Genomic DNA, 12,544 nt, shown 5'->3' with positions numbered 1-12,544 from the left:
TATAAACATATTATATCATACCCCGTAACCCCCTACAAATGCACAGGACTGGTGGACAGGAGTAAGTGTAAGGAGGCTAAATATTTTCTTTTCAACCATTTCTCTTGGAGAGGTATCAGAAACTGGCTGAACACTTGAATATTCATTCATCACCATCATTTCTCAGGCCAGGGTCACAGGAGCGATGATTCTCTCATGTGTTCGATCCGAATGTCTGCTGAGTGTTATCCAATTCTCTTGCATGAGAAAATCACGGCATAGGTGTAGAGAAGACCGCAAACTTAATTTCTCCATCTCCTCATTTGTCTGATTTCACTTGGATGACATCTGACTGCAGTACGATGTTTAACATGCACCCATAGACTTGAATGGGTGCCTGTGATCTGAGTTCTGGAGCCACTCATAATATGCTGTAATTTTATTTCTCATGCTGAATTGGGCATTCTGCGAGCCCTCAGAAGCAAAATATAGCATTTTTTTATTTGCAGACATGATAGAAGACAAACTAACATTTTTTTTTGCATCACACTTTATTGCACTGCCTATTTCATTAGTGTAGAAGCTGAACCAAAGCAAATGCCAAATTTCTTAAAGTGCATTCTATCACCGTGTACAAAAAACATCATACATCAATCAGATAGGGGAATGTATGCATATATGATATGATTAATCAGAAGCTGGAAAGTGCATTTCTACAAGGACAGCTCCATGGTCTACTTCCATATTTTTGCTTGTAGTCTGATTAGAATATCATAATACTCCGAACTCTGAAACAAGAAAGATGGGAAAATACTTATCAATTTTTACAGTTTAACCATTAATCTGTATAGTTCCTAGGGGTTCACAAATAAAATAACACAGATGCATCATGTTTTTACATGGGATTCAATGGATTAGGCATAAAGAGTATAACTGTGCTTTTTTATTTTAAATAAAGGCATCTGTGTTATTATTTCAATTAAAAGATTTTATTCTGGCTCTGTTTTTTTTCTTTTTTATTTATGTGGTTAGCAATGGGGGCATCTTATAGACACCTCTCCATTAATAACCTTTGGGCTTGATGTCAGCCACCATAAAATAGCTGACATCAACCCCACAAATATCACCGCACTTGCTACCACACCAGGGCAAGTGGGAAGAGCAAAGCTACTTGAGTAACTTAACTTGGACTAGATGCACACTGCGCATATCCCCACCTTTGGCCACATATGCTCAGGAGACAAGTGCCCGACAGTGGCCACAGTCAGGAAGGATGCCTATACATTCGTCAACCATAATAAAATATTGCAAAAAAAAAAAAAAGTATACCACATGGTATAAGTTTCGTTGCAGTGCCCCGGTTTGTTTTACTATAGAAGAAAGTATAACAGTATGTGCAGACACATAGTTGTAAGATGGAGGCCGAAAAACCCACTCTATCTAATGTAGCATAGCGCCTACTACATGTCTTGGGGGACACTCGCTTGGCACGGGATTAACACACTTGGGCACGGTTTTCTATCAAGAGTCTTTTAGGTTTATTTCTCACAACATAAACCACATCCACAGGAACTTAGTAACAGTTTGAACACCATCTGGACGTATTCAACTTCACCACAGTTCGTCTCTGACCCCGGTCAGCATTACACATGGTTTTCAGACCGTTACCCATTGGCAACCTTCACGGGTTCCTGGACACCTCTTGGCCTCAGAGGTGCCCCATACACAATGTCTCTCTTTTCTAACCCCGGTTAGCATAACACAGATCCCTTTCCGTTGCCTGTTGGTGCCGCACAGGTTTCTCGGATACCTCTCCTCCACAGAAGTATCCTTCAGACGTTTCTCACTCTGACCCCGGTCAGTACAACATGGATCTCCATCCGTCCCACACACTGGCATGTGCTAGGTCCAGAGCCCTGCCATGTGCTCTTCAGGAATCCTATTCTGAAGGACTTCCAACACAGGCTTCCAGGACCTTCCGGCATAGACCATTCAGGTCCACCCTCCAAGACCATGTGAACAGCCCTCAGTCATATTATATATTACTAACCACTCCCACAGGTGGGAGTGTGGATGTGTGGCTAGTTTGTCCCACCCATCTCACACAACTAGCCTAGTAAGTCTCCCTTACAACTACACCATAGATAGATATACACACTCTTGAGGGACTACAGGTCCCAGAACAACAACATTGCATCAGACTTACCACGCAGACTCCCTCTGCGACACATATCGGCCATTCACAACACTGCCAGTCACTGTTTCACCACGATTATAATGACAAATATGCCTCTATGCATATCCCAAGGAGCACACACAGCGCCCCTAGCTGCCACAGGGGTCACTACACCACACTAATGAATGGGGACTTATAGAAATGTTACAGTACTGTATATGTAGCGGTAAAGGCTCCAGTCCTGACATATACGGTGGGCTAAGTGGCCAGAAGCAGTGTGCGCTTAGCCTGTTCTCGTATGACATGGGGTGGCAATACTTTAATCGAGGCTTTTATTCCTAACCTTTCTCTATTTTTATAATAGAGGCATGGGTACGTGGGGAGGGCACAACACTCTCCATTTTATATACTTTGTCACACCCTCCTAACCACTCCTTGTCATACTATTGATATTCATGTAGACTCCAAAGTGCTAACCGCATATTAGTCTTGCATGCTGCATCAAAAATGCCCATATACATGTATCTTTCTGTGTACTTACCCTGCCCCACTGCTTAGCAGTTCAAATGCTTCATTGATTTTGTCCAGAGTTAGCTTCTTGCTAACCAAATGTTCCAGATTGTACTTTTTGTTAATATAGTCTGAAACCAATTTCGGGATATCAGAACCCTTGTAGCCTAGGCAAAAAGAGAGTTTTTATTTATGTTTTCTGTAATAATTAATTATTTACAGTTAAGTATTCCATTTAATCCAATATATGAATTATGTTCTTTGCTGTATTTGATGGCTCACTTACATATGCATTTAATTCCATGCAAATGCTTATTATAGTACAAACAGCTAGAATAACAAAAGCCAAATGTGACATCTTAGGCCGGGGTCACACTAAACATATGGAAAATCGGTCCGAGTCTCCCTTCTGAGAGGCGCAAAAGTGTTCTCCGTATGGTGATCCGTGTGTAAGGCGTTTGCAATGCAATGATGCAATTTTCTTATGTATCCGTATGACATGCGTATGGCTTTTCTCACCGCTTTTCCCCATTGAATTTTGTGGCTCAATAGGCTGAAATGAGGAAAATGGTTGCGTATTTCTCGCAAGCTTCACTGATGCTCCGTGTGGTGTCCGATTTTTTTCTCGCACCCATAGACTTGCCATATACCCGTACAATCACAGCATGCTGCAATTTCACTCGCACGCTGACTATGCCTGAGAAAATAAAATTGGTGATTGGAGCTGCCCCAGAGATTAACCCTGGTCCGAGTGCTATGCAATGTTTTCTCGCATAGCACTCGTCCGTATTCTGTGATAGTATGACCCCGGCCTTACTCTGATCATAGCTATTTAACCCCTCAGATGCTTTGGTCAATAGTGAATTTGGCAACTAGATGATTCGACAAGAGGAGGGGGCATTATAATACCATATAGGAACCTGTGTACAAACACTCTTGGTCCAAAAATATATTTCAAAACAACCCTTTTGGCATAATTTGAGCTTTCAATAAAGCAAAGCCCCAGTAGGCCACAATGGTCCACAGAGATCTAATACAGTTAGGTCCATATATATTTGGACAGAGACAACATTTTTCTAATTTTGGTTATAGACATTACCACAATTAATTTTAAACAAAACAATTCAGATGCAGTTGAAGTTCAGACTTTCAGCTTTCATTTGAGGGTATCCACATTAAAATTGGATGAAGGGTTTAGGAGTTTCAGCTCCTTAACATGTGCCACCCTGTTTTTAAAGGGACCAAAAGTAATTGGACAATTGACTCCAAGGCTATTTTATGGACAGGTGTGGGCAATCCCTTCGCTATGTCATTCTCAATTAAGCAGATAAAAGGCCTGGAGTTGATTTGAGATGTGGTGCTTGCATTTGGAAGGTTTTGCTGTGAAGTAAACATGCGGTCAAAGGAGCTCTCCATGCAGGTGAAACAAGCCATCCTTAAGCTGCGAAAACAGAAAAAACCCATCCGAGAAATTGCTACAATATTAGGAGTGGCAAAATCTACAGTTTGGTATATCCTGAGAAAGAAAGAAAGCACTGGTGAACTCATCAATGCAAAAAGACCTGGGCGTCCACGGAAGACAACAGTGGTGGATGATCGCAGAATCGTCTCCATGGTGAAGAGAAACCCCTTCACAACAGCCAACCAAGTGACCTACACTCTCCAGGAGGTCGGCGTATCAATATCCAAATCTACCATAAAGAGAAGACTGCATGAAAGTAAATACAGAGGGTTCACTGCACGGTGCAAGCCACTCATAAGCATCAAGAAGAAAAAGGCTAGACTGGAATTTGCTAAAAAACATCTAAAAAAGCCAGCACAGTTCTGGAAGAACATTCTTTGCACAGATGAAACCAAGATCAACCTCTACCAGAATGATGGAAAGAGAAAAGTATGGCAAAGGCGTGGTCCAGCTCATGATCCAAAGCATACCACCTCATCTGTAAAACACGGCGGAAGCAGTGTGATGGTGCGGGCATGCATGGCTGCCAGTGGCACTGGGTCACTAGTGTTTATTGATGATGTGACACAGGACAGAAGCAACCAAATGAATTCTGAGGTATTCAGAGACATACTGTGTGCTCAGATCCAGCCAAATGCAGCCAAACTGATTGGTCGTCGTTTCATACTACAGATGGACAATGACCCAAAACATAAAGCCAAAGTAACCCAGGAGTTTATTAAAGCAAAGAAGTGGAATATTCTTGAATTGCCAAGTCAGTCACCTGATCTCAACCCAATTGAGCATGCATTTCACTTGTTAAAGACTAAACTTCAGACAGAAGGGCCCATAAACAAACAGCAACTGAAAACCACCACAGTGAAGGCCTGGCAGAGCATCAAAAAGGAGGAAACACAGCGTCTGGTGATGTCCATGAGTTCAAGACTTCAGGCAGTTATTGCCAACAAAGGGTTTTCAACCAAGTACTAGAAATGAACATTTTATTTAAAATTATTTAATCTGTCCAATTACTTTTGGTCCCTTTAAAAACAGGGTGGCACATGTTAAGGAGCTGAAACTCCTAAACCCTTCATCCAATTTTAATGTGGATACCCTCAAATGAAAGCTGAAAGTCTGAACTTCAACTGCATCTGAATTGTTTTGTTTAAAATTCATTGTGGTAATGTCTATAACCAAAATTAGAAAAATGCTGTCTCTGTCCAAATATATATGGACCTAACTGTATATCAACTGGCAGGTTCCCTAGTGTTAAGATGCCCTAGGATGGCTTCAAAATAATTTAAAGAAACTTGCAATTATATATTTAAAAATATATATATTAAAAAACACTATGAAGAACTCTTTCCCCATTAAAATACTTGTTAAGTGCATATTAATAATAATTAATGTCAAGTTCACAGCTAGTTTGTGCATTGTGTACTTGGACTGCAAAACACTAATGTGTGAATCGAACCTTAAGACTAGTGTTGAGTAGGGTTGAGCGACTTTCATTTTTTTAAGATCGAGTAGGGTTTTGGGAAACCCGATTTTGTCCAGAGTCGAGTCGAGTGCAGTCGGCCGATTATCGCTAAAAATCGGGGATCGACCGAAACACGAAACCCAATGCAAGTCAATGGGGAAGCATAGTCGGCAGTGAGTGGAGGCCAGGAAAACACCTACAGTGCCCATTTTAATGCCAAAAACATCCATTCTTGTTTCTGAAGCTTGCCAATCTTAATTAACTGTATAATAATAGTTGGGCATAGGGAATTGGGGGAAAGTTGTGGGGGGAGTAGGGCTGGCTCAAGTTTTTCGTGGGCCCAGGAAATGCGGACTACGTCACGGCGGTGTTGCAGGGAAAGGTAAGTATTTAAAAGTTGCAAGTGCTGTGATCCTGAGCAAGCAGGGGGGGCCCACTCGTTCGCATTGCCACTGGCACAGGGCCCCTCAAAGTACGGCGGTGTGTTTGCATGGCGGGGGCGCCTCCCACCAGCAGCGACACTTTTGCGTACTCTGAGGGGCCCTGTGCCAGTGACGTCGCCAACGAGTATGCCCCCCCACCTGATGAAGGAACCTGCACTTTCATCTGCACCTTCCTCTTTGTCCCTGTGTAAGGTGGTATAACATGCGGGAAGGGGAACCTTACTTTCAGCAGGGACAGATTCTGGCTGTGTAGAGTACAAGGGGAATGTAGTGGTCTAGGTCAATGTACCAGCAGACTCATTTAGCAGTGGCTGGGCAATGGGCAGGATGAGGAGGAAACAGATATAGGGCCAAAGAATAAAGTAGGCTACATGCAGTTCAAAATTGGTAACAGGACTAAACAGGCGGCATTGCTTTGTTCAGTGGAGTAGCAAACCCAAGAGCAGCAGACACTGTTTCAAGGGCCTAACCACACTAGTAGGCCAAATGCAGTTTAATATCTGATAGTATAGGGCGAAAGCCAGAATGTGGAAGCTCAGCTTTGTTCAGTTGAGGACAACACCAGGGAGGGGCAGACACCTTTAGTAGGCCGGAAAAGCCTATTGCATTTTTTAAAATGGTAATTTGGAGCAGAAGGTTGAAGCTCAGCTTTATTTAGTTGAGGGCAACACCAGGGAGGGGCAGAAGCCGTTAGTAGGCCCTAACCACCATTTTTTTTTTTTTTAAAACCACTTAATGAGAGCCGGAAGGTTGAAGCTCAGCTTTATTTAGTTGAGGACAACACCAGGGAGGGGCAGAAGCCGTTAGTAGGCCCTAACCACCATTTTTTTTTTAAAACCACTTAATGAGAGCCGGAAGGTTGAAGCTCAGCTTTATTTAGTTGAGGACAACACCAGGGAGGGGCAGAAGCCGTTAGTAGGCCCTAACCACCATTTTTTTTTTTTTTAAAACCACTTAATGAGAGCCGGAAGGTTGAAGCTCAGCTTTATTTAGTTGAGGACAACACCAGGGAGGGGCAGAAGCCGTTAGTAGGCCCTAACCACCATTTTTTTTTTAAAACCACTTAATGAGAGCCGGAAGGTTGAAGCTCAGCTTTATTTAGTTGAGGACAACACCAGGGAGGGGCAGAAGCCGTTAGTAGGCCCTAACCACCATTTTTTTTTTTTTTAAAACCACTTAATGAGAGCCGGAAGGTTGAAGCTCAGCTTTATTTAGTTGAGGACAACACCAGGGAGGGGCAGAAGCCGTTAGTAGGCCCTAACCACCATTTTTTTTTTAAAACCACTTAATGAGAGCCGGAAGGTTGAAGCTCAGCTTTATTTAGTTGAGGACAACACCAGGGAGGGGCAGAAGCCGTTAGTAGGCCCTAACCACCATTTTTTTTTTTTAAACCACATAATGAGAGCCGGAAGGTTGAAGCTCAGCTTTATTTAGTTGAGGACAACACCAGGGAGGGGCAGAAGCCGTTAGTAGGCCCTAACCACCATTTTTTTTTTTTTTAAAACCACTTAATGAGAGCCGGAAGGTTGAAGCTCAGCTTTATTTAGTTGAGGACAACACCAGGGAGGGGCAGAAGCCGTTAGTAGGCCCTAACCACCATTTTTTTTTTTTTTAAAACCACTTAATGAGAGCCGGAAGGTTGAAGCTCAGCTTTATTTAGTTGAGGACAACACCAGGGAGGGGCAGAAGCCGTTAGTAGGCCCTAACCACCATTTTTTTTTTAAAACCACTTAATGAGAGCCGGAAGGTTGAAGCTCAGCTTTATTTAGTTGAGGACAACACCAGGGAGGGGCAGAAGCCGTTAGTAGGCCCTAACCACCATTTTTTTTTTTTAAACCACATAATGAGAGCCGGAAGGTTGAAGCTCAGCTTTATTTAGTTGAGGACAACACCAGGGAGGGGCAGAAGCCGTTAGTAGGCCCTAACCACCATTTTTTTTTTTTTTAAAACCACTTAATGAGAGCCGGAAGGTTGAAGCTCAGCTTTATTTAGTTGAGGACAACACCAGGGAGGGGCAGAAGCCGTTAGTAGGCCCTAACCACCATTTTTTTTTAAAAACCACTTAATGAGAGCCGGAAGGTTGAAGCTCAGCTTTATTTAGTTGAGGACAACACCAGGGAGGGGCAGAAGCCGTTAGTAGGCCCTAACCACCATTTTTTTTTTTAAAACCACATAATGAGAGCCGGAAGGTTGAAGCTCAGCTTTATTTAGTTGAGGACAACACCAGGGAGGGGCAGAAGCCGTTAGTAGGCCCTAACCAAAGTTGAAGGCCAAATGCAGTTTAATTTCTGATACTATAGGCCGAAAGCCAGAAGGTGGAAGTTCCGATTTAGACAGTGGAGGACAATTTGAATTAGGGACTGCAGACAGACTTAGTAGGCTGTCCCCTGTGGACCATGCATCCACCACATTAACCCATTGCGCCGTAATGGACACGTAATCTTCCGTGGCCATGCCTACAGGTCCATGCGTCTGTTGTCAGGTGCACCTTTGTACTCACAGATTGCCAGAGTGCATGGACAATGCGGTCTTCTACATGCTGGTGGAGGGTTGGGATGGCTTTTCTCGCAAAAGAAGTGTCGACTGGTTAGCTTGTAGCGTGGTACAGCGTAGTCCATCATGGCCTTATTAATAGTAAATAAAATATATAACTAGGCTCTATGAACTTTTAAATAGGTTCCAGGGGTACACGGGCAGCATTGGTGTGGTCAGTGGAGGAGTATTGCAAGTAGGGGCTGCAGACAGGCTATCAAAGGCCTAAAATAACAAACAGTAGGCAGTCATGGCAGTTTTACATCGGTTACATGGATACACAGGCAGGCACTCCAGGCAGCATTGTGCTCAGTGGAGGAGTATTGCAAGTAGGGGCCGCAGACAGGCTATCAAAGGCCTAAAATAACAAACAGTAGGCAGTCATGGCAGTTTTACATCGGTTACATGGATACACAGGCAGGCACTCCAGGCAGCATTGTGGTCAGTGGAGGAGTATTGCAAGTAGGGGCCGCAGACAGGCTATCAAAGGCCTAAAATAACAAACAGTAGGCAGTCATGGCAGTTTTACATCGGTTACATGGATACACAGGCAGCTAGGTGGTGAGTGGAGGAGTATTTAAAGTAAGGACCGCAGACAGGCTATCAAAGGCCTAACATAACAAACAATAGGCTCATGGCAGTTTTACAGCGGTTACATGGATACACGGGCAGGCAGCTTGGTGGTGGTGAGTGGAGGAGTATTTAAAGTAGGGACCGCAGACAGGCTATCAAAGGCCTAACATAACAAACAATAGGCTCATGGCAGTTTTACAGCGGTTACATGGATACACGGGCAGGCAGCTTGGTGGTGAGTGGAGGAGTATTTAAAGTATGGACCGCAGACAGGCTTCGAAGGCCTAACACAATAAAATGGGCTGGCTGTAGGCACTTTAAAATTGGTTCCAGGGGTACACGGGCAGCAGTGGTCTGGTCAGTGGAGGCCTAGTGGAAGGAGGGACCGCAGACAGGCTTCGAAGGCCTAACACAATAAAATGGGCTGGCTGTAGGCACTTTAAAATTGGTTCCAGGGGTACACGGGCAGCAGTGGTCTGGTCAGTGGAGGCCTAGTGGAAGTATGGACCGCAGACAGGCTTCGAAGGCCTAACACAATAAAATGGGCTGGCTGTAGGCACTTTAAAATTGGTTCCAGGGGTACACGGGCAGCAGTGGTCTGGTCAGTGGAGGCCTAGTGGAAGTATGGACCGCAGACAGGCTTCGAAGGCCTAACACAATAAAATGGGCTGGCTGTAGGCACTTTAAAATTGGTTCCAGGGGTACACGGGCAGCAGTGGTCTGGTCAGTGGAGGCCTAGTGGAAGTATGGACCGCAGACAGGCTTCGAAGGCCTAACACAATAAAATGGGCTGGCTGTAGGCACTTTAAAATTGGTTCCAGGGGTACACGGGCAGCAGTGGTCTGGTCAGTGGAGGACTAGTGGAAGGAGGGAGCGCAGAAAGGCTTCAAAGGCCTAAAATAACAAACAATAGGCTCATGGCAGTTTTACAGCGGTTACATGGATACACGGGCAGGCAGCTTGGTGGTGGTGAGTGGAGGAGTATTTAAAGTAGGGACCGCAGACAGGCTATCAAAGGCCTAACATAAAAAAACAATAGGCTCATGGCAGTTTCACAGCGGTTACATGGATACACGGGCAGGCAGCTTGGTGGTGGTGAGTGGAGGAGTATTTAAAGTAGGGACCGCAGACAGGCTATCAAAGGCCTAACATAACAAACAATAGGCTCATGGCAGTTTTACAGCGGTTACATGGATACACGGGCAGGCAGCTTGGTGGTGAGTGGAGGAGTATTTAAAGTATGGACCGCAGACAGGCTTCGAAGGCCTAACACAATAAAATGGGCTGGCTGTAGGCACTTTAAAATTGGTTCCAGGGGTACACGGGCAGCAGTGGTCTGGTCAGTGGAGGACTAGTGGAAGTATGGACCGCAGACAGGCTTCGAAGGCCTAACACAATAAAATGGGCTGGCTGTAGGCACTTTAAAATTGGTTCCAGGGGTACACGGGCAGCAGTGGTCTGGTCAGTGGAGGACTAGTGGAAGGAGGGAGCGCAGAAAGGCTTCAAAGGCCTAAAATAACAAACAATAGGCTCATGGCAGTTTTACAGCGGTTACATGGATACACGGGCAGGCAGCTTGGTGGTCAGTGGAGGAGTAGGGACCGCAGACAGGCTATCAAAGGCCTAAAATAACAAACAATAGGCTCATGGCAGTTTTACAGCGGTTACATGGATACACGGGCAGGCAGCTTGGTGCTGAGTGGAGGAGTAGTGCAAGGAGTGTCTGTCCCAGTACTCCCAAAATATAAATAGATGTTAATGTCTCGCAAAACAACCAAAACAAAAAAAAAGATGGCATACTTAGGTACAGGGGTGGGCTCATCTGCTGTGTTTCTGACATAGTAATTTGGCAGTAACTATTTAATGGTGCCAATATAGGACACAGACACAGACTACTTTAAGTTGCATCATAGATGTCTACAAATTTGTATTGTCAGTGCCAGACATTGAATGATGTCAGCGAATAGACTAAAGATTGGTGGAGCTGTGCGACATAATTTTGCACGTAGTAGAGCCCAGTTTGAGCTGGGGTAGGGGGGAACTCTCTTGAGGCCGGCGGGACCGCCCCAGGGCCACTCATGTTACAACGGTGTGTCTGACGTTGGGTGCGCACCACCACCGCCAGAGACACTACATTGTACTATGAGGGACCCAGTAGCAATGCCGTCAACCAAAAGCGAGCACACCCACCTCTTCAGACAAACAGCAGTCTCACGGGTGCTTGCGCCAAGTCGCGATACCACGGCCCCGTGTGGGGAGTTTGGCCATTTAGGGAGGTGTAAACATGTCGTATGCTGTACAATCTGCAGCAGCAAATTAGACATTAGAAAAGTAATTCACAGGCAAGAGCTTTTCATAGGAAAGCTAGGTGTCGGCCGGGCAAGGTGGGGCAAAAGATTTTGAAATCCAGTTGTGGTTCATTTTAATGAATGTTAGATCGTCAACATTTTGGGTAGCCAGACGAGTCCTTTTTTCGGTTAATATTGACCCTGCAGCACTGAATACTCTTTCTGATAGGACACTTGCTGCCGGGCAAGCAAGCTCCTGCAATGCATATTCTGCCAATTCTGGCCAGGTGTCTAATTTGGAGGCCCAGTAATCAAATGGGAATGACGGTTGAGGGAGAACATCGATAAGGGATGAAAAATAGTTAGTAACCATACTGGACAAATGTTGTCTCCTGTCACTTTCAATTGATGCAGCAGTACCTGTCCTGTCTGCGGTCATAGCAAAATCACTCCACAACCTGGTCAGAAAACCCCTCTGTCCAACGCCACTTCTGATGTGTGCACCCCTAACACTCCTAGTCTGCTGCCCCCTGGAGCTCGTGTGAGAACGATCACGTGCGCTGTGTGCTGGGAATGCCTGAAGCAAATGGTCAACAAGAGTTGATTGTTTGGTTGCTAATATTAGTTCCAAGTTCTCATGTGGCATAATATTTTGCAATTTGCCTTTATAGCGTGGATCAAGGAGGCAGGCCAACCAGTAATCGTCATCGTTCATCATTTTCGTAATGCGTGTGTCCCTTTTTAGGATACGTAAGGCATAATCCGCCATGTGGGCCAAAGTTCCAGTTGTCAAATCTCCGGTTGTGATTGGTTGAGGGGCAGTTGCAGGCAAATCTACGTCACTTGTGTCCCTCAAAAAACCAGAACCCGGCCGTGACACGCAACCAATTTCCTGTGCCCCCGTGAAAGTTTCCGCATTAAAAATATACTCATCCCCATCATCCTCCTCGTCCTCCACCTCCTCTTCGCCCGCTACCTCGTCCTGTACACTGCCCTGACCAGACAATGGCTGACTGTCATCAAGGCTTCCCTCTTCCTCTGGTGCAGACGCCTGCTCCTTTATGTGCGTCAAACTTTGCATCAGCAGACGCATTAGGGGGATGCTCATGCTTATTACGGCGT

General features: G+C 45.0%; 1 protein-coding gene across 1 annotated transcript in view; it reads right to left on the bottom strand.

Moving 5' to 3' along the window:
* Nucleotides 1-511: 511 nt before the first annotated feature.
* Nucleotides 512-12,544, bottom strand: part of LOC143788238 (NADP-dependent alcohol dehydrogenase-like) — a 58,301-nt gene continuing 46,268 nt past the window's right edge. Inside the window, exons 8-9 of the mRNA XM_077277755.1 lie at nt 2,697-2,832; nt 512-767 (exon numbers count right to left, since the gene is read on the bottom strand). Of these exons, the coding sequence (XP_077133870.1) occupies nt 743-767; nt 2,697-2,832 (161 nt within the window). The 3' untranslated portion in view covers nt 512-742. The remainder of the gene's footprint in view (nt 768-2,696; nt 2,833-12,544) is intronic.

This window comes from Ranitomeya variabilis, chromosome 1, assembly GCF_051348905.1.
Source record: "Ranitomeya variabilis isolate aRanVar5 chromosome 1, aRanVar5.hap1, whole genome shotgun sequence".
Lineage (NCBI taxonomy): Eukaryota > Metazoa > Chordata > Amphibia > Anura > Dendrobatidae > Ranitomeya > Ranitomeya variabilis.
The sequence above is the reverse complement of the archived record's forward strand: the minus strand, read 5'-3'. Positions and strand labels throughout refer to the sequence as shown.